Genomic DNA, 24,345 nt, shown 5'->3' with positions numbered 1-24,345 from the left:
CTTTGCTCACTATTCCTTGGGCTTAACAGTGCCAAGCACATAGGAGGGTGCCAATAAATATTTGTTGACAGAAAAACACAGTAAACGTCCCTGATGGAAGACAGTGGGAATGCTCCTAGATAAACCCTTTTGGTGCTGAAACTAGTGCCTTGGATAGAAATTAACAGTAATTAACAAGTTTATAAAAGGAACACATGGTGGTGAATCAGAGCAGTTAAGTGTGCAGATGCTCTCAGTTCTTCAGGAGGTGACTCTGGGCAGGAGGGGTCTCTGCTCAAAAAGTTAAGACTTTGTATAAGACCCACAGACCTGGGTCCGATTCCTGACTGTATTATCTGCTGCCAGACCATCATAGTCAAGTTACTTTATTTCCCACGGTCTCAGTTTCCTCATCTGTACTCGTCACGGGGTCAATTCTTGTTAACTAGGCAGCTGAACCTGAAAGAATTTTGATTTACCTTCAACATATTCCATGATTATCCACAGGCCTGTGCCAGTGATATGGCTCTTCCTACATGTGAGCCAGGAAGCCTCCCTCTGTGGCGCAGCGACAAACTGCTATCCCCATCGTTCCTCTCCGCAAGTCTTTGTGCTTTGGGTCATAAAATAATAGGCTATGAATCTGTGTGAACTGGGAAAGCAGAGTTCCAAGGGCACACCCAGTACGAGCGAGTCTTCTCTTCCTCCGCGCTTCATATCCAAGCCTGACAGAGGCCGTGGGTGGGCTGGCTCTGGGCAGTGACGCTCAGAGGTTACTGGCCGTCATCTGTCAGAGACTGACCTTGAAAACAGAGAAAAGCCCTCAGTCCCTGACAAGACAGCCCTGCCCACATGCCAGCTGGATCCAGCTCACCAACATCGCAATCTCCGAGCCCCTTTTCTCCTTAAAAAAAAAAAAAAAAGTCTGCTGAGTCCATTCCTTGAGAATCACAGAGAAAATAATTCCTTCCCCACTCCATTCAAGAAAAAAAAAATTCCTACTCTCAGAATAAAAAGAGTAAGCCTCTTGTGCACCTCTCGTGCAGCGGGCCACTTTGCTGGGAGGAGAGGAAGTGTCTGGGTTTGAACCCTTCCTGGAGGTATGAACTACATGCGAGCCACGTCCATGGCGATGCCTATGAAAGACAAGCATGATTTCTTCTCCAAGCCTTCTTTTCCCTCTTCCTCACGTTCAAGCTTGTGGAACCAACTGGGGCTGTGAGTTTCAGGGGGTAGGGCATGTATGTAAACAGCGCAATTGTGTATGCACTTAGTGTGCGTTCAGGACTCGGCTGTGCTTGAACTTGGCGTGTCTGTGTCTGTGTGTTTGGAGGAGGATTATGAGAGTATGTAGGGGTAAGAGATTTGTATGTGTAAGTGCAGAAAAGTAGTAGTGTGTGATGTGTGTGTGTAGACAGGAATTACGTGGACACTCCATGTGCATTCAGAAGTGTGTGTGTGTTTGAGGAGCTATGAAAGTGCATGTACGGAAAAGATTTATACGTAAAAGTGCAGAAAGTGGCAGTGTGTACGTGGTGTGTGTGTGCGCCCAAGTGTGTGAGCGCCAGAGGCCGCCCGCCCGCCGCGGCTCCCCGTGGGCTCGCCGGGCCAATGAGCGCGCGGCTGCAGGGGCGGCGGGCGGGGAGGGGGCGCCGGCCCTGCGGATGGAGGCGCGGGCAGCGCGGCGCGCTCATTCCGCGCGGGCGTTGCTGGCGGGGGGCGGCGCAGCCACTGGACCCGGACCGGGGCCGCGACCCGGGGCAGCGGGCGGCGTGGGCGGCGCCCGGGGCTGGGATGCGCCGGGGGCTCAGTGGCGGCGGCGGCGTTGGCGGTGGCGTCGGCGGTTGCAGGGGGACGAGCTAGCGCCGCGGCGCTGGGAGCCAGTTGAGCCCGGCCGGCGAGCGGAGGCGGCGGCGCAGGCAGAGCGGCGGCGGCAGCGGGAGCCCGAGCGCTGCGCGTCCACCATGGCCGCCCAGGGAGAGCCTGGCTACCTGGCGGCGCAGTCGGACCCCGGCTCCAACAGCGAGCGCAGCACTGACTCCCCAATGCCCGGCTCCGAGGACGACTTGGTCGCCGGGGCGACCCTGCACAGCCCGGAGTGGAGTGAGGAGCGCTTCCGCGTGGACAGGAAGAAACTTGAGGCCATGTTACAAGGTAGGCATCCCCGGTGTTCTCGGACTCCCCGACTGAGCCTCCAACTCCTTCTCCGACATCCCCACCGCGCGTCCCGGCGCCAGCTACTCCAGCCTACGGCCGGTTTAGCTCCAGGCCCGCTCCCCCGCGGAGCCGGAGGACACCCAGGGACTGGAGACTTCGCGGGACTCCCCACCCTTCCACGCCTCTCAGGTTTCCAGGCGCTGGGGGCCCTGTGCGAACTTGACCGGCTTCAGAAAAGCCGAAGGCCGAGTTTGTACTGGTGCGCCCAAGTTGCGTTCTGGACTTTGGAGATGCCAACTTTAGCCCGGATACCTGGGCTGTGCCATCCGGACCACTCAGGCCGCACAGAGTATGCGTGACCCTCCTCATGCCCTGGCAGCCTCGAGTTCTGTCTCTCGCCGTCTGTTTCACTCGCTCCCCTTGTCAGTATCCACTTCCTCCAGCTGAGGGGCCTTGTCTCGCTATTGGGAAACACTGCAGATGTCAAGGCTTAAGACAGGAGCTCTTGCCCCCACCCCTGTGGTCAAGGAGGGCCAGGATGGGGGTGAGCAGCCAAAGCGAGGGGAGAGTGTGGAGGCAGTGCTCCTGTGTTTGATGACAGTGTTCATCTCTTGACAGGCTTTTAAAACACATCTTGAGTTACATTCAGTCCATAAAAATCTTCCAATGCTATGGGTGTCTGACTTTGTCTTTCACAACTTAGCATTATTTTTAACTCTTTAATTTCTTTGGGACTTTCCCAGACAGAAAATCTTCAACCATACTGGACCGAAAACAGATTCTGATTTATAATGCGAGTATTGGAGTGAACGTCAAAACGTCCAAGGTCATTTTGACCTTTCTTAAAACCGATAATTACTAGCCTACCTGTAGCCACCGATGTGGCTCATTTCCCACATCCAAAGAGAGAAATGAGTTAGTTTGAATGACTGTTATTCTTAAAATACGTGTACAGTACCAGGCATTAGTCTCACTTGGGGCGCTGGTGAAGATGCATTCAGTAGCTAGTGTTCTTTTATCACGGGAGAGTTTGGAGCTTTTCAAACTTTCTTTGTGGCTTTATGCATAACTTACTTTGATTTTATCAGTCAGTGCATCGCAGTCTGGGAACGATTTAGCCCTCGGTGGAGATGCAGTGGCTTTTTAGAACAATTAAGCAGGTTATTTTAAGAGAGAACAACATGTTTTCCAAAACAATAACTTGGTGGAAACAAATAGCAAGAGTGTTTGGCAGGCGTTTTTTGGATGTGCTACAGGCTTTCCTCCCTTGTTGCTTATTTTTATTGATAAACATCCCTAATGTGTGTCATGTCTTTGTCTCTCCCCTTTCCTCTCTTTTTTTCTAAAATTATGTAACTTTTGAGGAGAGTTACTTCTGTGATAAACTCTTCAAGTAAGACCGTTATAAGATAGATTTGGAAATTAAAGCCCCAGTTGCATTTCAGTAACTCATTTTAGTTATTTTGTCTGTTCTGTGGTTCTATTTGTCTAGTTTCTTTATGATTATAAGACAAATATTAAATTTTCGTGAGGCGTATATTGTGAGATCGTTTGGAATGAACTGATAGTAGCATATACTCATCCTTTTATCAACCAGCTTTCAGTTTTCTACATGAGTTTGGAGTGATATGAAAGAATGATCTGTTTCACCTGCGCACAAACAAGTAAGGACAGTGATGTTAGCTTCTGGGAAGTTCAAATGTATAACCTGAGCTTTACAAGTGGATTTCCTTTTTTGAATTAACTCATTTTCACTTTGAATAAAATGAAATTTTGATGAGACTTTTTGAAAATTTGAAGGCCCTTTTGTATTAACAGATGTGATATTACGACCTGAGATGGTTTGAAATTGCTTTGCAGTAATAAAGTTTCTTTTTCAGAAAGTCTTAACATCTCTTAAACAACCGATATACAGTCATGCATTGCTTAACGACTACGACTGGGATACGTTCTTAGAAATGTGTCCTTAGGCATTTTCATTGTGCAAACATCATGGAGTGTAGTTATACAAACCTAGATTGTGTAGCCTGCTACACCTACTACCTAGGCTGTATGGTATAGTCTCTTGCACCTAGGCTACAAATAATGTTACTAGGCTACAAGGCATGTTACTGTACCCAATACTGTAGACAGTTGTGGCACAATGGTATTTGTGTATCTAAATATATCTAAACATTGAAAAGGTAATGTGTTATGTTACTATGGCTATGACATCACTAGGCGATAGGAATTTTTCAGCTTCATTATAATCTTATGGGACCATTGTAGTATATGTGATTTGTTGTTGACCAAAACGCAAATGTGAGCACTGGGATCACTAATACCTGGGTTCAAAACCCTATAGGATCTTAGGAAAGTTGCTGGGCCTCTCTCTGCCTTCAGTTTGCCCATCTGTAGAATGGAGCTGATACTAGGACGTTTTCTCTTAGGGTTTTGGGAGAATCGAAAGAGATGATGGCTATCAAAGCTAACATTTGCCCACAGTGTTTGGTCAATGATAAGAACTTAATAAATATCTGTTATTAATAATAGATATTGTATCATGGATTAAAAGGATTTCCAGTGCCTACCATAATGTATGAAATATAGTATATACTCAGTAAATAGTTGGGAAACAAAATAATTTTGCAAGTTCATAATTGCAGAAGTAAGATAGAAACTAAAGAAGTAAGTCTGTCAAGTCAATAAGCATTCTAGTGTTGTTAGATATTCTTGGGTGGAAAGCTTTTTATTTGAAAAGTGCCAAGTAAGTAAAGTCTATATTTGAGTTTTCAATTATTATGAATTTGGTTGTGCTATTTTTATATTTACAATTGACTTTAAATAGGTACAGGTTTCCAATTTAAATCAGGATAAATAAGATTATCTGCCTTTAAGTATTCAGAGTGCAATTTGGTGATTGTAATGCTTGGAATTTGTTTCCAGAGAGACTGTCCTGGGGGCAAGTTAATCTTTAATGAGTTGTATTTTTATTAGTAGAGAAATTCTTCTACGCAATGGACCAAAAATTCGGTGAGGTTAATATATGGGCAATAGGGTAGTAGTCAAATAAATGAAATACCATTCTTAGATGATCATTGAAACTTAAAAGAATTGTTACAGATAAAAACCACCGAGCCAACAATGGAGGGAAATATCACTGTTTTTTCTTGTTTTTTTACTGGTGGGTTGGGGTCTAATAATTCCTTCGACACAACCATGCAGAGTATCTGATGTTTTTGCTGTAAATGAAGATGATCAGTTTTATTAGTTTATAGTTTTATAAATGGAAATTTATTTTCAATTTTAGATTTTTGATGGGTGTTGTAAGCCTTGGAATGAATATCATAGACAGCATTTTTAATGATAAAGAAAATCCTTATATAATTTCTTTATTACTGATCTTCAAATGTAAATTTCATGCATCATGTGAAATAATAGTATTGATTTATTTAAGTCAATTAAATTTTAGTTAAAGTTATGAGTTATGTATCATAACTCACATTAACTCAAATGTGAATTATCAGGGAGGGAAGGGAGGAGAGTGTTATAGCAGGAAGTCTGGGAGAAAGTAGGAAATAATTGAGTCAAGAGAATCAGAGATACAGTCTTGTTGTTTGCCAGAGTACTGAGGCAGTCACAGGGTTCCTATATTAATACTTTTCTTTTTAAAAGTATTTTTCCTTGTAAAAACATATATGTATACCACAAAATTAAAAATTCCCACATATAACACAGCACTTCAAAGTATTAAAAAAAAACAAATTCCTACATAAAATTCAGAAGCACAGGCATTTTCAGAGTTTGGGAATCCCTTCTTTCAGTAGAGAAAGTAGTGAGTGTTAAAAAGTGGGACCTGTAGTGGGGAGGAATGGCCTATTTTCATGAAAGCAGATTGACATCTGGTGGGGTTTTATAACTGCTGCCAAAGACTTTAAGAACCATGTTGCGTTTTTGCAATGATAGGCAGAACTGGAGTCATTTGCTACTGGTTGGTTGAGTAGCAGAGTTAGCCACTAAAACAGAGGTTGCTGTACATCACTGATTAACAGGAGGAGCAGCAACTATGTTATCTCTTTAATTCAGCAAACTTTAGTGGATTTTTAAAATGATTTGATGAACAGATAATAATTTAGATTTTTTTTCATGAGAGTGGGAAGAAATATGAAGCCAAAAATGTATGAAAATGGGGGAGTACTGAAAGTGAAGATATAGAGTAAAGCTTAAATAAACAGAGTTTTCTAGCCAATGCTTGATCAAGGCTAATAAACAGCAAAAACAAATCAAATTAAGTTTATGAGCTTAGAGATTAAGAGCACAGGGCTCTGGGCCAAATCTAGATTTGAATCTTGATGCTACATTTTAATAGGGAGCTTGGGAGAATCCATCACTTGCGACTTCATTTCTCAAACGGGGCAGTTAATGGTAGTACTTACCTCCTGAGGTAGTTTTGACAATGAAGAGGAAAAAGGTGTCTGTAAGCCATCCCAGTGCTGGCAACATAGGAAATGCTGAATAAGCTAACAACAATATTCACTGTAAATCACAATGTATAAAATGCATATTCTTATATTGATCATGAAAATCAAGTATATTGGAAACTTTAGTTTGGTCTTAAATTATCTTATGATTAATGAACAGGCACAGCTATCTAAATATTATTATTGGCCTTCCTGGCAGCTTGCCATGTGTCAAGTATACTTGTAAAGATGGGTGGGTAAACATTAAGTAAAGCTCCATTAGACATGAGTGTGGAATTCTAGATTTTGCTCAGGATGAGGGCTTTTCACCCTTTTTAGTTGTAAATTGTTCTTGCTTTGAGTGTTTTTCATTCTTTGGTCCTGAGCCATTCACTTCTAGTATGGTTTACTAAAGACTAGCAGCAAAATCAGTTAATCTCTCTTCTAGTTGTAAGTTGTTCTGAATTTGAGTCATTCATTGGTGTGTAGAAAGAAGCTTTTTCGAAGAAAATACTCTGCCTGGGTTAACATGTTTCATTTGCTCACCTGTAAAATGGGGATAATAATAGTCCCACTTTATGGGGATATTGTGAACACTGAATGTGAGAATGTATGTAAAATGCTTAGCTCAGTGCCAGGTTCATGGTGCTTAATAAACATCAGTTCAGATGCAGCAGTACTGTCTCACATGATGGATAAAGATTTCAAAACACTAGAAAGCAAATGCTTGCCAAGTCTTCTTTTCTTTTTTCTTCTAATTGCGTGTGAATCCTTTGCGTGTGTGTTGGGGGGGTGTGTTTGATGTGTTTTAGTGAAAGTCTTCCTCAAAAAATTAGAAAAGTTTGTTATGACAATTTACTTGAGCCAGAGAGCATAGTTGAAATTAAAATTGCTTTGTAGGTTAAGTGAAAAAACACATCAGAGGTTGTATATAGCTTGGCAGTAAAGAGCCCAGGAGCTGCTTTCAGACTAACTTGGATTGAGGAGGTCCTCACTTCGCTTCTTGTACAGTTCTGTGAGGATGCACTGAGAGGGGCGGTAAAACCTCACGCTCACGGGCATGAAGAAAGCACTCTCAGTCAGTGTTATCTCTATGGAGACTTGGGGGGGTTTGGTGAAGTTGATCATTGATGAATACATAGCTAGAGAGGTTTGTTATACCAATGACTTTTACAGGCAAGAATGTATTTGGCTGCGACTAACAGGAAACCTGACACAGAGTGGCTTAAACAAGCCAGGGGTTTGTCTTTCTCACCTAATGAGAAGTCTGGGGATAAGCAGTCCAGGCTCCAAGAGCTGCTCAAGGACATCAGGAGCCCAGTGTCTTCCCTCTTGCCTGCCTCCACCATCTTCAGCCTGTGACTATTTGCCTTATTTTTGCACTGCGGCTGTGGCTGTGTCTTGAGGTGTGTCTGTGGTTTATGCAGGTAAAAGGCAGAAGAACAAAAATTATTTTCTCTTACAGATTTTTCCTTTTTATGTGACAAGGAATTCTCTCTCCTGGAACTTCCATCTGTACTTCTTTGGCCACCTTTTGCTGCAAAAGACTGGGAATGTATCTTCTTTTTCCAGCCACACTAGTGGAAGTAGGCAAAGAAGAAGGGGATCAGAATGGACGCTGAATATTTTACCCCATATTTTCCTCACAGTGGGCAAAGTGAAGGAGCATTGGGACCCAAAATTGCAAATTGTGACTGACGCCAAAGCGTACCTGTATCAGACACTTCGGACTGTGCTGATAATCCGTAGGAACTTATATTGTTCAGTAACATTATATATCAGTAGAATTTCTTTCTTTCTTTTTTTAAATTATAGTTTTTTTTTCATCAAGCAGCCCCCAAACCAGAATAGGTTCTGAGAGGCCCCCTAGAATTTCTTTCTTGGCGTAGTCCAGAAATAAACCTAAATACCAAAGAGGAAACCAACTTTGATCATCCAAAGCTCTTCTCATCATGTTACTCCTTTTATGAACAGAACCTAGGGCCACTGAGTACTGGAACTATCTCTAAAAATTCTCCATTGTTTTCTCCATGTCAAATTTTTTTCCCATAGAAAATTACATGGTATAATAAAAATGCTCATTTCACTTTTTATTGCCTTAAGATATCCTTTCTGTCCTCCCTCCTCCCACCTTCCACATATGTCAGATTTCTTTTAGAATTGACAGGTACACTGTAGTTCATGCCTCGCCCTTTTGGCTTTTCATAGATTGGTCACTTAGATATAATCTGGCCAACAAAGCCAGAATTTGTTCAGAATCATTTTGGAGACAGTTTGATAGAATTATCATCCCATGTTTTGTCTTTTGAAATTGTCTGAAATGGTGAGCTAATAAAATAAACCAGTTGACTCATTCTTAGTTCATTTTAAGATACAGTTCTTACTTAAAAAAATACATAGGGTAATAGTGACCATATATATTCCTTTATATGAAATACTTAATAAATTACCAGAAATGAGGCCTAATTTTAATGCTAATTTATAGTGGTTTTGGTGTGTAGGGATGATCTTGGCAAGAAAATCTTGTTATGCTGCAAAAGCCACCAAATTCAATGTCTAATCCTTGTTGTACTACCATCTGGGGAAGTCTCCAAAGAGCACAAAACCATTAAAGAAACATTGTGGGTGCTATACGTTTGTAAATCCTTTTCCTACCGGTCAGGCTACTAATAACTGTGGATGATGAAAGCATTTGTATTTGTAAGAAGTATTAAGTTGTGTTGCCATTTATGATGCTGGCATATAAAAAGATAACACTTAACACTTTCTAGGTATCAGGTGGTTTCCCTGTTATAGTGAAAATGATAAACCACACATTAGTCTGTATATTGAGTTGATCTGGAGCTTAACTGTATCTTTTATATAGGAAGGTGATTAAACATAGGATGTGAAAATTAGCCATTGCTGTTTTTTCCCCCTTGATTTTAAAAGTAATTCAAACCTATATAGAATACTTGAAAGTATAAACATATGTAAAAAAGAAAAACCAAAAGTCATCTCTAACTCCAGAATCCAGCAATAACCACTGATGATATTTTAGGATTTTTTTTTCCTGGTCTTTTGAAAATATGCCTACACATAATTTATTTTTGCCATGCATATTGAGTTTGTACCATATGTCAGGTGCAGTGTTGAGCTTTGGAGATGCAGATGAAACCAAAAGAGTTACTGGCCCTACCCTTCTGTGACTAAAATTCTACACCGGGATCATACCTCCTATCTTTTTCACTTAGCATTGAATCATAAGTATTTTCTGTTTCATTAAAGGTTCGTAAAGAACATGGTTTCAAATGTCTATATAATTCTCTTGTTATAGTATACTTTGTTTAAACACTACAACATTCTAGAATATTTTTAGGTGGCCAGACAGTGGAATGAGCCCAGTGTTTCTACTCAAGACTGCCCAGGATTCAGATCCTATCATTTATTAGCCGTGTGGCCTGGGACAAATTAATAACTCATTTAGCCCAGGCTTCTCATCTCTAAAATGGAGATAGAAAGTGTCTATCTTCTAGGTTGTGAGGATTAGAAATACTGTATCCACAAGTGCCAGGTGCGGAGCAGGTACTCAAGATATGGCAGATGATAAATATTTAGCCCGCTGTCCCAACCACTTCTGCCTAAAAACCTTTTATACATTTTTGATTATTCTCATAGGAAAAACCTTATGAGTGAAATTTTGGGGAGCAAAGGACATGGAAATTTTAAGGTTCCTGATCAATTTTGCAAAATTATTTTCTGGGAAGTTTTGCAAGTTAGGCAGAAGAGACAAAAAATCTGCAGGGTATCTGCTCCTTATACTTGCGGCTCCCACGGTCCATTATTAGAAAGCAGTTGAATTGCCAACATAGAGTTAGATCTTTGTTTTGCCTTTTTCATTGAAAAATGTAAGTGAATTTTATCTTACCTGCTTAGCATGTCTGTGGATCAATATTTTTTAAAAGTTGTGGGCATGAAAATCCCCTGGGGAATTTTTTTTTTTTTTTTCCGTTTTTGAGGGGGTTGACTCTGGGCTTCCCTCTCAGATTCCAGCTTTGTAGGTTTGAAAGTGGTGTTGGCAGGATTGGCATTTTGAAAAGAATCCTGTGAGCCTAGTGGAGATGGTCCCAGGATCACACTTTGAGAAACATTGCAAGGTGGTTAGAGGATGGTGAAATCATTGAAGTTAAGAATCAGTTCTTTTCTTTTTTTGATTTCCTTTACGCTTGAAGCTAGTACTTTTTCCACATTATTAAATCATCTTGAAGAATTTTAGTCTGGGAAAGTAACTTATAACTGGCATGTCGTTTATAGTGGCTTGTTGTAAGGGACTTGGGGGAGGAGCATAAATCTGTATATTCTTGTAGAGGGCAATATTGTCATATTGCACAGTAGGCTCACAATGCATTGTTTTCCTACAGACTCCCATTAAGTTAGGTATAATAGATACCTATGAAATATATTATGAAATAACTTAAAAACACACTTTTTATTGTAGAAATTTTAAAAGCAATATGAGGAAGTTTTTAAAAAGAAAAATAATCATCAGTACTATCTCACCATCCTCACAACCATTTTCATTTTTCTGCCTTGAATTAGAGTTTATGTAGTTGCTGATATAGTATTTACTGCTTTGTATTCAGCATTTTAATCTCTTAAATGTTTTCTGTATTTCTAAGCAGTTTTCAGAATTAAAATTCTGTGGTTGAATACATTTGGTTGAAAAAAATTTTTTATAGTTATGAACTACCTTATAATGAACGTAATTACATAGCTTTTTTTTCTTTGTGACTGTATTCTGAGGAAGAAATTTGACGAATCTGAGTACTGAAGAATGATGGTAATTGCAAAAGCAGCAGCCAGTTTGTATTGATCTCTTACTTTGTGTGAGGCATTGTCCTTGGTGATTTATGCCTGTGTGGTCATCTCAGCCACAACTCATGAGATACAGATGCCCATTGGGATCTGTATTTTACAGGGAAAAAAAAAAGCTATAAACACTTTAGATTTGGAGCTCTGCTTTCCTCTTGAAATTCCAAGTAGATATAGTTTTCTTCTTAGGGTTGTTGTAAGGTCTATACTTTTGTATGTTGTGGAGATGTATCATAGCTGAGTTTAGGATGACAAACCACCCTCCACAATAGGTTACATTGCTTCTTTTTTTAAAATTATACTTCAAGTTCTAGGGTACATGTGCACAATGTGCAGGTTTGTTGTATATGTATATATGTGTCATGTTGGTGTGCTGCACCCATTAACTTGTCATTTACATTAGGCATATCTCCTAATGTTATCCCTGCCCTCTCCCCCCACCCCACGACAGGCCCCAGTGTGTAATGTTCCCCACCCTGTGTCCAAGTGTTCTCATTGTTCAATTTCCACCTATGAGTAAGAACATGCAGTGTTTGGTTTTCTGTCCTTGAGATAGTTTGCTGAGAATTATGGTTTCCAGCTTCATCCGTGTCCTACAAAGTACATGAACTCATGCTTTTTTATGGCTGCATAGTATTCCATGGTGTATATGTGCCACATTTTCTTAATCCAGTCTGTCATTGATGGACATTTGGGTTGGTTCAAAGTCTTTGCTATTTTGAATAGTGCCACAATAAACATATGTGTATATGTGTCTTTATAGCAGCATGATTTATAATCCTTTGGGTATATACCCATAAATGGGATGGCTGGATCAAATGGTATTTCCAGTTCTAGATCCTTGAGGAATCACCACACTGTCTTCCACAATGGTTGAACTAGTTTACAGTCCCAGCAACAGTGTAAAAGTGTTCCTATTTCTCCACATCCTCTCCAGCACCTGTTGTTTCCTGACTTTTTAATGATCGCCATTCTGACTGGTGTGAGATGGTATCTCGTTGTGGTTTTGATTTGCATTTCTCTGATGGCCAGTGATGATGAGCATTTTTTCATGGGTCTGTTGACTGCATAAATGTCTTCTTTTGAGAAGTGTCTGTTCATATCCTTCGCCCCCTTTTTGATGGGGTTGTTTTTTTCTTGTAAATTTGTTTAAGTTCTTTGTAGATTCTGGAAATCAGGCCTTTGTCAAATGGGTAGATTGTAAAAATTTTCTTCCATTCTGTAGGTTGCCTATTCACTCTGATGGTAGTTTCTTTTGCTGTGCAGAAGCTCTTTGATTAGATCCCATTTGTCAGTTTTGGCTTTTGTTGCCATTGTTTTTGGTGTTTCAGTCATGAAGTCCTTGCCCATGCCTATGGCCTGAATGGTATTGCCTAGGTTTTCTTCTAGGGTTTTTATGGTTTTAGGTTTAACATTTAAGTCTTTAATCCATCTTGAATTAATTTTTGTATAAGGTATGAGGAAGGGATCCAGTTTCAGCTTTCTCCATATGGCTAGCCAGTTTTCCCAGCACCATTTATTAAATAGGGAATCCTTTCCCCATTTTTTGTTTTTGTCAGGCTTGTCAAAGATCAGATGGTTGTAGATATAGACCAAGGGAACAGAACAGAGCCCTCAGAAATAATGCCACACATCTACATTGCTTCTTGAGTGCCCTGCTGAAATGCAGAGGATCTTGGTGTCAGGCTCAGGGCTGGGTTAGAATTCTCAGTGAGAATGCAGGTGTTCCAAAGCTCTGCCTTCTACTAACTTTGGTTATGTTTTCTCAGTTTCTCCCTTTACAAAACAGAATAATAATATGTCTCATGTAGGGTTATGATAACATTTGTAGGGCTGGCACACAATTGGTACCCTGTAAATAGTTCGTATTTTTCAAATTCATATTCTGTTCCTCTGTGGAATCTGGCCCAGAGCTTTGAAAATATCTGGACTGTGTTTATAGAATAAATGACCCATGATGGATCTGGATTAAAAAGTTTGTTTCATTTTGGGCTAGCGGACCTGGCATTGGCCTCCTGGAATGGAGCTTAAAGCAAAGTCACGTGCTCTGCTTTAGGAAATGCCTAACACTTCTGCCTTACCCAAGTAAGGCAGAGCAGTTCTCCATAAGCAAGATGATCTGTCTTCACCCTCAATCTAGGGAGTATGTAGAATGTTTTACTTCTAGTGATAGTGCATTAGTGTGGAGTTTTGAATGAGGATATGCAAAACTTAATTCAAGTGAGGTTAATGTTAATTATGTTTGTATCTAATTTGGATTAGTTTTATAAATTGAAATTTGTCAAGGTTAATATAATTTCAGTTTATTTCATTGCAGACATTGAACTATCTTGTTCTTAGAATAATACATCTCTAGATACTTGTTTAAATATGATTTCAAAGCATCTCAGATAAGAGATAATCCATTCTCAAAAATAAGAATAGCCTTTTATGTTAGCTTGCTCACTGCACTAAGATTATCATTGAGTTATTTTGAGTTAGAGGGAAATAAACCACTTCTGTCCACAGAATGTTCATTAGAAGTCAGGTGCCCTGAGTTCATGACCCAGTCTTACCACCGACTTGGCCACCTTGGACAACCTCTCAGGGTTTTGGATTAGATGCCCCTTAGAATCTCTTTCAGTTCCAGTATTCCAGATCTTCTGCACAGTAAACAATACAAACCCAATGGTACTTTGAACGTGGTGTTACAAGCTGAGTTAGTTCTCCATACATGAGTATCTTTGATAGGGATTCGCCTTGATCTATACCACACCTGAGCATTCACAGCAAATGGGAAATGTGGTAGAAAGAGGATAGTTGAAGTGTGTCTTGGCTTTGGAGAGGCAAGTACTCGTCAGACAGCTAACCACACTCTGTTTTCTAACATCTTGGCAGTCAAATATGCAACACCCTGAATTCTGTGGGCTAGATCTTAGCTAATTTAAGGTTTTCTACAGTAATTGAGCAGAGATTACAGTGTAAATCATAGTTGAGACTTGTTGGTGTTAACATACTGTACTAGATAAACAACAGATTTTATGCTTCCTCAAGTAGGATCTTTTTGTCACATTTTCCTTTTCCTCTGCTAATATGTCCAGTTATCAAGCTTCATGTGCCAGGATTGATATCTAGCATCTAAACCACTAGAGTTGCAGAGCAGGAAAATGTAATGTTGTGCATTAGGGTAAAATTTCAATTAAAAATAAAGACATCTGTATCTGTCTAGATTTCAAGTATTTTAACACTTGTTTTAATTGCTTGTTGATTATTGAGAACTAACACAGTATTTCTCTTATTCTGCACAGAAGACCACTAGATCTTGAATTATCTACGTTCTGAGTTGGTCCCTTTATCATATTATGAGTTTTTTTGTTGTTGTTAAAAGCATCACTTAAAGGCAATATTTTGATAAGATTTTATCTTTTTAAATTATTTAATATAATGATTTAACTTCAAGCCAGAGAAATGTGTGTTTGGCTTGAATGTTGTAGGAGGAATCATGTAAAGAAATGTTTATTTTAATCGGGGGGGGGGGGGCTGGAATTTTTTTTTTTAATTAAAACATTTTATATGGGAAAAGGAAACCTGAGATTATCATAGAGCTATAGAGTTTTTTTTTCAGGGATCTATAATTTACTAAAACATTGTTGGCACTTACTACCTACACAGAAAGATTATCTTCAAAATTTTTATTTACTATCAGTAAATGGATGTCTGAGATGCATTATCTAAGTAAAGCATATTTGACCAAGTCAAAAAACTGGGCTTTAGCAACAAAACATTATAAAAATGGATCTGAATTTTAAAAGTTTTGCATAAATGATTAGCTTTCAAGCTTGTGAAAGTTTTTTTTTTCCATTTTAAATCATTTGGGACTAGTGAGGCCATCTACGATGGGAAATTGTTGGATGTATTAGGCAAAAATCATGAGTGCATATTATGGGACTGCAGAATTAAATGAGGCCCTTTACCTTTAAAAGGAATATAATCCAGTGGAAGAGAGGAAACCTATCTGTATTTATTAATAGAAAAGAAAAGGAGATCACATAGAGTGAGGCCCTGATTAATGTACATCATAGCCTGGGTCACGTACCTCCGCCCCCCAAGACCAAGAAGCGAAATGAGGGAATTGAAGAATCAAATAGAAAAAGGCAAAGCCAATACAATGATGCACTATTTAGTTTGTTACTTCTGAGGATGACTACTACTTCTGGTGAGGCCCAGAAACTGTATCCCTAAATTGTCCACCTATGGGATTAAAAGGAGAGGCATTTGTCTGTCAGCTTCTGTTCCCTCCTTGAGGAGAGTCAAGGGTTGCCTTCTGGGGCCTGCCTTTCCTGCGATTCTGGGTTAATACACTTAAGACGTACACCTATAGGCATCCAACAAGCTCCTAGGGAAGGAATAAAGTATGTTTAGTGTAAGATTGAGATGAGACATTGTTACCCCAAAGTGGGTTGATACCTATGCAGAACTGTTTACTGTAGCCTCGCTGGAATCAGAGATGAAGGTGAGATGGCATATAAGATTGTGTGTCCAGTACTATGTCTTTATATACTTTAAATGCAAACAAAATTCAGAAAGGGAGAGGTGGAAATGGATGCTTAAGATATTTTATACCTTTGTTCTAAATCAAAGAAACTTCCTTACTGTAAATTCTTGGTGTAGAGAATCCTTTATGAGATTACAAAAATAAGCCTGTCTGCAGTCAGCAAGATGGAGGAATAGGAAGCACCAGACTTCTACCTCTACAGAAACACTGACTTAACAATATATGGTCCGATAAGGCCTGTATGAGAAGGCCAGAAGTCAGTTATAAAGTCAGAGAACTCCAGTTTAAAACCAAGAACCACGGTTTTGAAACAGGTAAGAAAAACTGTTTCATTTCATTGGAGTCAGCCCCTTCCCCAAGCCACCACAGCTAATGATGAGGAAGAAAGGTCCAGTGACTGGTTTCTCCCTTGGGAGGAAAAGAGTAAAATGGAATTATGTCCAGTGTTCTGGCTTTTTGAGACTACTCAAGTGACTGGTTTCTGCCTTGCTTGACTTGGAGTACTGATGAGGAATAGACATACTTTGGATGCCTGGGGGCTGCTGAGAACAAGAGAGCTCAGCGGTTGGTGGCAGCACCAAAATACCCGTAGTACTGCAGAGAGACACCAGAGGGTGCAAGAGACTATAGACTCCTAGAAAAGAAACCAGCAAATCTATTCTGGTTGTGAAATTACACACATAGGCTCAGAAAAAAATCATCTCTGTAAAAGATTTGAGAGACCGCCATAATCTCTAGCGGACCTGATTGGTGAAGGTCTTTTTCCATCCAAAATCAGTCTGTAAAGACTGGAAGAGGTGACTGTTTATTCAAATACAAAAATTACAACAAAATATAAGGCACACAAAGAAACAGGGAAAATATGGCCCAATCAGATGAACAAAATAAGTCTCCATAAACTGACCCAAAAGAAATGGAGATCTATGAATTACCTGACAAATAGTTTAAAAGGAACATTTTAAATTAAGTTCAGTGGAGGAAAACATATACAATGAAACTGTGAATAAAATGAGAATATCAATTAGGAGATAGAAATGGTAAAGATCCAAACAGGAATTCTAAATAACCAAACAGGAATTCTGAAGCTGAAGAATACAGTAACTGATTTGAAAAAAAAGTTACTATAGGGGATCAATAGCAGACTTTATTAAGCAGGAGAAAGAATCAGCAAACTCAAAGACAGGTCATTCGAAATTATTGAGTCAGAGGAATAAAAAGGAAAAGGAAAAATGAAGAAAGCCTAAGGGACTTATGGGACACCATGAAGTGAAACAATAAATGCATTATAGGAATTTCAGAAGAGGAATATAGAGGAAATGAGGGACAGAATCTTTTTCAAACTACGATAGCCAAAACCTTCCAAATGTGAAAAGGGAAATAGATATCCAAATTTAAGAAGCTCAAAGGACTACAGTCATGATGAAACTAAAGAAATTCACACTAAGACACATTATAATCAAACTTTCCAAAAACAAAAATCTAAGGGCAGCAGGAGAAAGGCAATGTGGTGTATACAGAGACTTTCCATAAGAATATAATAGATTTCTCAGTGGAAGCATCACAGGACAGAGTGGAATGAGATTATGTGAGGGATCTTCAAAAAGTTCATGGACAGTATGTATTATGAAAAAACTATGCATGGATTTCAAACATTCTTTGGCACTATAATAAACTTCTGCTAATTTGGGTAAGACATCAGTTTGAAAAGAGTCCCCATCCAGAGCAACATGTATTCTGCTATCATTGAGGCAAGAACAAATATCAAATTTATGGTGAAGCATGGTGGAAGAATGGTGAAATTATTGATACTTTACAAAAAGTTTATGGGGATAGTATGCCTAAGACATCAGCTGCTTTCAACTCATTTTAAGAAGGGATGAGATGATTATGAAGATTGAGGCCCGTGGCAGCAGATAATCCACATCAATTTATGAGGAAAAAATTCATCTTATTCATGCCTTAACTGAAGAAGAGCAACAATTAACAACAGAAGCAATAGCCAAATACTATATGCATCTCAGTTGGTTTAGCTTACACAAATCTGACTAAAAAAATCAAAGTTGAACAAACTTTCCACTCAATGGTTGTCAAAACTGTTATGCTTAGATTAGCTGCACACAAGAGCTTTCAGTGAAAAATTCAAACAATTGGCATCAAGATCCTGAAGCATTTCTTGAAACAATTGTAACAGCAGATGAAACATGGCTTTACCAGTGCAATCCTGAAGACAAATCAAAGCAATGGCTACCAAGAGGGGCACACGGTCAAGAGAAAAAGTCATGGCAACAGTTTTATGAGATATTCAAGGCATTTTGCTTGTTGACTTTCTGGAGGATCAAAAGAAAATAACATCTGCCTCTGTCTCAAAAAAATAAAAAAAGAAAGAAAATAACGTCTGCTTATAATGAGAGCATATTGAGAAACCCAAAGCTTTAGAAGAAAAGTGCCTGGGAAAGCTTCATCAGCGAGTTGTTCTCTACTGTGACAGTGCCTCTGCCATTCCTGTCATCAAACAGGGACAAATTGTAAATAATTTCCATTCGTAATCATTAGGCATCTACCTTACAATTGTGATTTATTCCTTTTGACTTCTTTTTGTCTCCTAATTTAAAAACATCTTTAAAGGGTATCCATTTTTCTTCACTTAATAATGTAAAAAAGACCGCATTGATGTGGCTAAGTTCCTAGGACCCCCAATTCTTTAGCGATGTACTAAATGGTTGATATAATCACTTACAAGAGTACTGGAACTTTTTGGGGCTTATGATGAGAAATAAAGTTCATATTTTTAATTTTTATCTTTTAATTCAGTTTTCCATGAAAGTTTTGACATCCCCCTCATCTATACAAAGTGCTGAAGAACAAAATAAAAAGTGACAACCAAGAATAGTATATATGGCAAGACTTTTAAAAGTGAAGAATAAATAAAGACCTTTCTGGATAAACAAAGGGTGAGGAATTAATTACCATTATGCCTGCCTTTTAAGAATGATTGAAGGGAGTTTTTCAGGTTGAAACAAAGGGATACTCGACAGTAACATGAAAAGATATGGAAATATAAAGCTCTCTGGTGAAATACTCATGGAAGATGCACCAGAAAAAATGAGAAAGAAAGAAAAACATGTCACTACAGAAGAATCAATGAAATAGAAAGGAAAGCAGAAAGAGATGCAAAGGTGGACAAAACCACTACTAGCCATACAGAACACAATTAAATGATAATAGTAAGTTCTTACCTATCAGTAATTACTTTAAATGTAAATTGATTAAATTCCCCAGTCTAAAGACATAGAGTGGCTGAATGGATTAAAAAAGAACAAGATCCAACTATATTCTGTCTACAAGACACTTTAGATATAAGGACATACACAGACAGAAAGTAAAAGGATGGAAAAAAGATATTCTGTGCAAATGGTAACCCAAAGAGATCAGAGGTGTTCTAGTTTATATCAGACAAAAATAGACTTTATAGAAAAATGTCACTAGGTAAAGGAGGACATTAAGTCTCCCCTTACCCAAGATAGCAGATTGGAGGTATTGCCAGCATGCCTCTCCCACTCAGACAAAGTAGTGTGTAGAAATTAATGCTCTGAACTTTTTTTTTTCAAGAAGCAACATAGGAACTTAACAGAAAAACAAAGGAACTACAGACTGTTTGAAAGAAACAGTGGGCAGCAGCCTATAACTGTGAACCAGACTGAAAATTTCCACAGGAAACACTGAACCTGCTCACACAGCAAGCATATCACTACTACAACAAGCATCTGAGAAAAGCATCACGCAAAGATTCTCTGTAAACCAAGAAACTCATACAGAGTCTTCACCACTGAAAGCACCTGGAGCCAAAGCTGGGTGACAATAAATTATAAACATTAATGTCACACCCACAAGGGGAATAAAATAAATAAAAACCTCAGTTAAATGAAAAATAAATTCAAAAATAATGAGAAGAAATAGTCTACCCAAATTAGAAGGAACCAGAAAAATAATTCTGGCAATATGAAAAAACAGGGTTCTGTAACACCCCCCAAAAACCACACTAACTCTGTAGCAGTGGATTCAAACCAAGATTAATTCTTTGAAATACCAGTTAAAAATTCAAAAGGTTGATTATTAATTTACTCAAGGAGATACAAGATAAAGGTAAAAACCAACACAAATTTAAAAAAACGAGGATATCAATGAAATTTTTTTTAAAGAGATAGATATTTTAAAAGAAAAGCAGTCAGAACTTCCAGAAATGAAAGACACACTTAGGGTAGTACAAAATGCAGTGGAAAGTGTTAATAATACACTAGATTAAGTAGAAGAAACATTTTCAGAGCTTGAAGACAAGGCTTTTGAATTAACCCAATCAGACAAAAATAGAGAAAAAAGATTTAAAAGAAACAAAGTCTCCAAGAAATATGGGATTATGCAAACCAGCCAAACAAAGAATTACAGGTTTTCCTGAGGGAGAGGAAAAAACAAAAAGTTTGGAAAACCTATTTAAGGGAATAATTAAGGAAAACTTCCCTGGCCTTGCGAAAAATTTAGACATCCAAGTAAAAGAAGCTCAAAGAAGTCCTGGAAGACTCATTACAAAAAGGACGTCACCAAAGAACATAGTCATCAGTTTATCTAAAGTCAATGTGAAGGAAATAATTCTAAGAACAGCGAGACAAAGTGTCAGGTAACCTATTAAGGAAAACCTATCAGGCCAACAGCAGACTTCTCAGCAGAAACCTTACAAACCAGAAGAGATTGGGGTCATGTTTTAGTCTCCTTAAACAGAATAACTGTCAGTCAAGAATTTTGTATCCAGCAAAACTAAGTTTCATAAATGAAGGAGAAATAAAATCTTTCTCAGACAAGCAAATGCTGAGGGAATTTGTCAATACTAGACCAATGCTACAAGACATGCTAAAAGGTGTTCTAAATCTTGAAAGAAAAGATTGATACAAACCAGGATAGAAACTTTTGAAACATAAAATTCACAAGGCTTATAAAACAATAACACAATGAAGAAAAGAAAGTATCTCGGTAACAATCAACATTATGGCTGGAATAGTACCTCACATCTCAATACTAACATTGAATGGAGATGGTCTAAGTGCTCCATTTAAAGATACAGATTGGCAAAATGAATAAAATTGTCACAAACCAAATATCTGGTGTCTTCAGGAGACACACCTAACACATAAAGATTCTTATAGACTCAAGGGAAAGGGGTAGAAAAAGATATTTCATGCAAACGGAAACCAAAAGCAAGCAGGAGTAACTATTCTTATATCAGATAAAACAGACATTAAAGCAACAATAGTTAAAAAAAAAAGGCAAGGTCATTATACAATGATAAAAGGATCCATTCATGAAGGAGATAAAATAATTCTAAATATATATGCACCTAACTCCAGAGCTCCCAGATTCATAAAGCAACTACTACTAGACCTAAGAACAGAGATAGACAGAAACACAATAATAGTAGGGGGCTTTCACTCCACTGGCAGCACTAGACAGAGCATTGAGGCAGAAAGTCAACAGAGAAATACTGGACTCTAGAACAAACTGACCTAAGAGATATTTACAGAACATTCTACTCAAGAACTACCCAAGAACTGCAGAATATACATTCTTCTCATCAGCACATGGAACATTCTCCAAAATAGATCATATGTAAGCCACAAAACAAGTCTCAACAAATTTTTTTTTAAAATTGAAATCACATCAACCATATTCTTAGACCATAGCAGAATAAAATCAGTTCCAAGAATAATCCTCAAAACTGTACAAATACATGGAAATTAATCTGTTCCTGAATGATTTTTGGGTTAACAATGAAATCAAGATGAAAATTGAAAATTTTCTGAAATGAATGATAACAATGACACAAGTTATCAGAACCTCTAGGATACAGCAAAAACAGTGCTAAGAGGTGTTTATAGCACGAAATACCTACATCAAAAAGTCTGAAAGGTTACAAATTGACAAGCTAATGTCATGCCTCAGGGAACTAGAAGAAGAACAAACCAAACCCAAAGCTAGCAGAAGAAAAATAACAAAGATCAGGGCAGAATGAAATGAAATTGAAAAGACAATACAAAAATCCGTGAAAGAAAAAGCTGGTTATTTGGAAAGATAAACAAAACTGATAGACCACTAGCTAGATTAACCAAGAAAAGAAGAGAAAAGATTCAAATAAGCTCAATTAGAAGTGAAAATGGAGACATTACAACTGACGCCTCAGAAATATAAAAGACTTTGAGATTCCTATGAGCACCTCTATGCAGACAAGCTAGAAAATCTAGTGGAAATGGGTAAATTCCTGGAAACAGAAAACATCCTAGATTGAGTCAGGAAAAAATAGAAATCCTGAACAGACCAGTAACAAGCAGTGAGATTGAATCAGGAAAACAAACAAACAAACAACAAAAACAAAAACAAAACAAAACAAACACCTGCCAACAAAAAAAGCCCAGGGCCAGATAGATTCAAACCAAATTCTACTAGACGTTCAAAGAAGAACTGAAATCAATTCTACTGAACTATTCCACAAGATGGTGAAGGAGGGAGACCTCCCTACCTCATTCTACCCAGTCAGTATCATACTGATATCAAAGGCAAGAAAGAACCTAGCAAAAGAAGAAAACTACAGACCAATATTCCTGTTGAATATAGATGCAAAAATCCTCAACAAAATACTAGAAACAGAAAGAAATAGAGCGCCAAAAAAAAAAAAAAAATCATCATCATCATGATGAAGTGGGTTTTATTCCCACTTTTCCTTTCTCAATAGGTGCAGAAAAAGCATTTGATTCAATCTAGTATCCCTTTATGATAAAAATTCTCAACAAACTAGGTGTAGATGAAACATACCTCAAAATAATGAAAACCATCTATGACAGATTCACAGCTAACATAATACTGAAAGGGGAAAACTTGAAAGAATTCCCCCTAAGAATGGGAACAAGACAAGGATGCCCACTTTCACCACTTATATTCAATATAATACCGGAAGTCCTAGCCAGAGCAATCAGGCAAGAGAAATAAAGGGCATCCAAACTAGAAAAGAGGAAGTTAAACTTATCTCTATTTGCTGATGATGTGATCATATACCTAGAAAACTCTGACTCCTGCAAAGATTCCTAGATCTGATAAATGAATCCAGTAAAGTCTCAGTTTACAAAATTAATATACACAAATCAGTAGCAGTGCTATATGTACCAACAAGAACCAAGCTGACTATCAAATTGAGAACTCAATTCCTTTTACAATAGTTATACAAAAATACCTAGAAATGTACATAACCAAAGAAGTGAGACATCTGTACAAGGAGAACTACAAAATACTGCTAAATAAATCATAGATGACACAAACAAATGGAAATACACCCTATGCTCATGGATTGGAAGAATCAATATCGTGAAAATGACCATACTGCTCAAAGCAATCTACAGATTCAATGTAATTCCTATCAAAATGCCAACATCGTTTTTTTTCAGATAATTAGAGAAAACAGTCATTCACATGGAACCAAAATAGACCCCAAATAGCCAAAGCAATCGTAAGCAAAAAGAACAAATCTGAAGGCGACATCACATCACCTGACTTCAAAATATACTACAGGGCTATAGTTACCAAAACCGTATAGTACTGGTAAAAAAGTAGGTACAAAGACCATGGAACAAAATAGAGACCCAGAAATAAAGTCAAATACTTACAACCAGCTGATCTTTGGCAAAGCATGCAAAAACATAAACTGGGGAAAGGACATCCCATTAAATAAATGGTGATGGGAAAATTGAAGAGCCACATGTGGAAGAATGAAACTGGATTTCTATCTCTCACCATATAAAAAAATTAAGACAGATTAAAGACTTAAATCTAAGACCTGAAACCATGAAAATTCTAGAAGAAAACCTGGAAAAAACTTTTCTGGACATTGGCCTAAGCAAATAATTTATGACTAAGGCATCAAAAGTAAATGCAGCAAAAGCAAAAATAAATAAATGGGACTTAAAGCTTCTGCACAGAAAAGGAAATAATCATTAAATAGATAACCTATAGAATGGAAGAAAAAATTTGCAAATTTTGCATCTGACAACGTATGAGGAACTCAAAGCACTAAGAAAGAACAAATAATGGTGTTAAAGAGTGGACAAAGGACATGAATAGACATTTCTCAAAGGATGATATACAAATGGGCAACAAACATGCAAAAATGCTCAACATCACTAATCATCAGGGAAATGCAAGTTAAAACACAACAAGATACCACCGTACCCCAGCCAGAATGACCATTATTAAAAATTCAAAAAACAATAGATGTTGGCATGGATAGGGTGAAAAAGGAACACTTATGTACTGCTGGTTGGAATGTAAATTAGTATAACTTCTGTAGAATAC

The 24,345-nt window shown here is 38.2% G+C and overlaps 1 protein-coding gene across 2 annotated transcripts in view; it reads left to right on the top strand.

The window, feature by feature from the left end:
• The first annotated feature begins 1,662 nt into the window (after positions 1 to 1,662).
• The window catches only part of BICC1 (BicC family RNA binding protein 1), a 333,570-nt gene continuing 310,887 nt past the window's right edge, over positions 1,663 to 24,345 (top strand). For both annotated transcript variants that reach the window (XM_025397700.1, XM_025397701.1), the window contains exon 1: positions 1,663 to 2,133. In XM_025397700.1, coding sequence (XP_025253485.1) covers positions 1,944 to 2,133 — 190 coding nt within the window. In that variant the 5' untranslated portion in view covers positions 1,663 to 1,943. The remainder of the gene's footprint in view (positions 2,134 to 24,345) is intronic.

This window comes from Theropithecus gelada, chromosome 9 (assembly GCF_003255815.1).
Source record: "Theropithecus gelada isolate Dixy chromosome 9, Tgel_1.0, whole genome shotgun sequence".
NCBI classification, from domain to species: Eukaryota; Metazoa; Chordata; class Mammalia; order Primates; family Cercopithecidae; genus Theropithecus; species Theropithecus gelada.
The sequence above is the reverse complement of the archived record's forward strand: the minus strand, read 5'-3'. Positions and strand labels throughout refer to the sequence as shown.